Raw genomic sequence first — 2,521 nt, forward strand, 5'->3', positions numbered from 1 at the left:
GTAGCTACTTGTCTGCTGTGCGTTTTGTATGGCGTCTGCAGTCACCACTCAGCACACACACACACACACACACACACACACACACACAACTGTTGCGGCCTGAGCGGATCCACCGCAAGGAAGGAAGGAAAAGAATGACCGAGTGAGCAGCACATGCTCAAGATGTCCCGGCGTTTGTTTTCTTATTCGGTGCAGTTGCCTCTTCTCTGCGTGCTGTTGATATGCTTTGGAGGCACTTGTGCACGCTGAAGGGACTGAGTCGAAGGAGTTTGAACTCTTCAAGTTGGGGAACGATGTGGTGCTCTCCGCTGGAGAAGGGGGAAAATTGAACAACGTCACAAGAGCGTTTCCTCCTTCCAATGCCATTCCCTCGTTGAGGCGGATGGTGTGATGGTTGCGCTTGCTCTGGCTGCCTACAATGACTGCGGCGCCGTGTATGCTGACATTTGGGCAAAGTTGCAGCCATACAGAGACGGCAATAAGTTTGTACAAGACGCTACTCGGGAAGAAAGGCGGGAAACGCAGCGTGTGACCAAACTTTTTGAAGAAGAGGGTCGCGATAGCCGAGTGCCGAGCCCCAAGGCTGTGGTGAAGGAAAACAAAAATATTTTTTCTTGTTGTGTCAAGCAGCACCTTGACCGACACCATCTCGAACTCTTTGCTGCGTGGGTTCCACAGGCATTTTGGGTTGGTTGTTGGTGAGGTTCAGAAGACTGCGGGGAAGGATGGGAAACAAGTCTTATGGAGGAAGATCAGCTTTCCGAAGTCTACGCATGACGCGCCGATGCAGTAGCATTCGTAGGAGGGGCTGGAAGCTGTTGCTGGGCCCAGAGGCACTGTAGTTGGGGGCAGTGCGATTGTCTTTCCTCTTGTGGCAACTAAATACCGCCACGAAGGAGGAATGACACATGCCTGCACCGTCATCTACACTGAAAGCGATGTCGGGAGTCGGAAATTGTCCGAGGAAGCTGAGATTTCCAATGACTGCGCTTTTGCCACGCTTTTCGCGTGGGAGGGGAAAGTCGTCATGGTCACTGTAATCTCTTCTTCCTCGTGGCGGCGCAGGGTGTACGAATCCGCTGACAATGGGAAGACGTGGACAGAGGCTACCGGGCTACTCTTGCGCCTGCTGCAAGACGCATACACATTGCGGGACCTCTACGATTTTGTGGGGCTCTTGACAGCAACCATTGAAGAGAGAACTGTGCTGCTGTGCACCGAAGTGGTGTCGCTCATTCGTAATGCACGGGGAGAGGCCATTCCATTCAGTGCCGAACACAAAGTAATCCGTCACTGACCCTCTGGTGGGGCTAATATCTATGATGTTGGGCCAATATCGGCTGATGATGCGAGGATTCCCTCTATTAGCTCGTTGCTGTACGCAAAAGATAGGTTGTTTGCCCTCTACTTGGAGAAAAGTGAGCGTGCAATGCTGCAGAGTTGCGTTTTCACCTCCCTCCCGGAGCAACTGCGGCACATCAAGACTGTGCTGAACAAATGGAAAGAGATGAATGACATGGCTTCAACGCTTTGGGACTCCACCACCACTGCCTGCGTCGGTTCTGTGCCAACGGCCGGGCTAGTTTTTTTTGTCTAAGAATGCGAACACTACTCACTGGAATGACGAGTACCTTGGGGTCAGCGCCACGGTGTCTACGGGAACGACGACGAAGGTTGAGAATGGCTTCCAGTTGGCAGGGCGTGGTGCACGGATTGTGTGGCCAATGGGCAGGCAGGAGGATAATCCAGTGCAGAGTTATGTGGGTGAGGAGCTGACGCTTGTGGCGACGGTGACCATCAGCAAAGTTCCAACGGGCCTCACTTCGTTGCTGGGCGTGAACACGGTGGGTGGCCCCAACGGGAAGTATCTGGGGCTGTGGTACGACGAACGTTAGCACTGGAAGACGATGCTTGGGGAAGAGGAGAATGCACCAGCGGTTACGTGGGAGGTGGGGACGGCGTACCAAGTGGCGCTCACGGTGCAGAAAGCCGGCTGCTCGGCGTACGTCGACGGGCAGCTTGTGGGGAGTTTGGGGGATCAAGGCGCATCTCCTTTGGAAGCCCCACATTCCTCTGGAGTTGGTCTTGCGCGGCCTCTGCTGGGAATGTCACCTGAAATGATCTCAGACATCTACTTTGGGGGTTACGGGGACGGCACCGAGGAAGACGCAGGGAGCCACGTGACGGTGACGAACGTCTTGCTGTACAATCGCTGCTTCAACGGCAGTGAGATTGAGGCACTAATGAGGAGGGAAGAGAGCGGGACGGTGACGGAAGTGGAGAAACTGCCCCCGCCCGCAGCACCCCCCACCAGCGACCCGGCGGGTTCAATGCACGGTGTGACTGGCAGTTCCGCAGGGGAAGTGCCGGACCACGCGATGCTCCGGCGCCAGGCCTGAACAACGCCTCCGTCCCACATGCCAAGAGGGTTGCGGAGGCAGCGCCAAAGGAGGTTGGTGGCGGTGACAGTTCTGTGCGTGGGCGTCTGTCTGGGGTGCTGTTGCCGCTGCTTCTGCTGCTT

At 55.5% G+C, this 2,521-nt stretch overlaps 3 protein-coding genes across 3 annotated transcripts, besides 2 other annotated features; all 3 read left to right on the top strand.

Moving 5' to 3' along the window:
* The first annotated feature begins 52 nt into the window (after positions 1-52).
* Positions 53-88: a microsatellite.
* A 302-nt stretch (positions 89-390) lies between these two features.
* Positions 391-702, top strand: TraAM80_06221 (uncharacterized protein; the record flags this gene model as incomplete). The annotated part of the gene is made up of 1 exon (XM_029383073.1): positions 391-702. The coding sequence occupies one exon, from the start codon at positions 391-393 to the stop codon at positions 700-702; it is 312 nt and encodes a 103-aa protein (XP_029237078.1).
* A 199-nt stretch (positions 703-901) lies between these two features.
* TraAM80_06222 (trans-sialidase) lies at positions 902-1,297 on the top strand (the record flags this gene model as incomplete). Its single annotated transcript, XM_029383074.1, has 1 exon — positions 902-1,297. One exon carries the CDS (start codon positions 902-904, stop codon positions 1,295-1,297), a length of 396 nt encoding a protein of 131 aa, XP_029237079.1.
* A 610-nt stretch (positions 1,298-1,907) lies between these two features.
* Positions 1,908-2,399, top strand: TraAM80_06223 (trans-sialidase; the record flags this gene model as incomplete). Its single annotated transcript, XM_029383075.1, has 1 exon — positions 1,908-2,399. One exon carries the CDS (start codon positions 1,908-1,910, stop codon positions 2,397-2,399), a length of 492 nt encoding a protein of 163 aa, XP_029237080.1.
* A 96-nt stretch (positions 2,400-2,495) lies between these two features.
* Positions 2,496-2,520: a microsatellite.
* The last annotated feature ends 1 nt before the right edge of the window (position 2,521 follows it).

This window comes from Trypanosoma rangeli (genome assembly GCF_003719475.1).
Source record: "Trypanosoma rangeli strain AM80 chromosome Unknown Tra_15.4_contig_00220, whole genome shotgun sequence".
Taxonomy (NCBI): Eukaryota; Euglenozoa; class Kinetoplastea; order Trypanosomatida; family Trypanosomatidae; genus Trypanosoma; species Trypanosoma rangeli.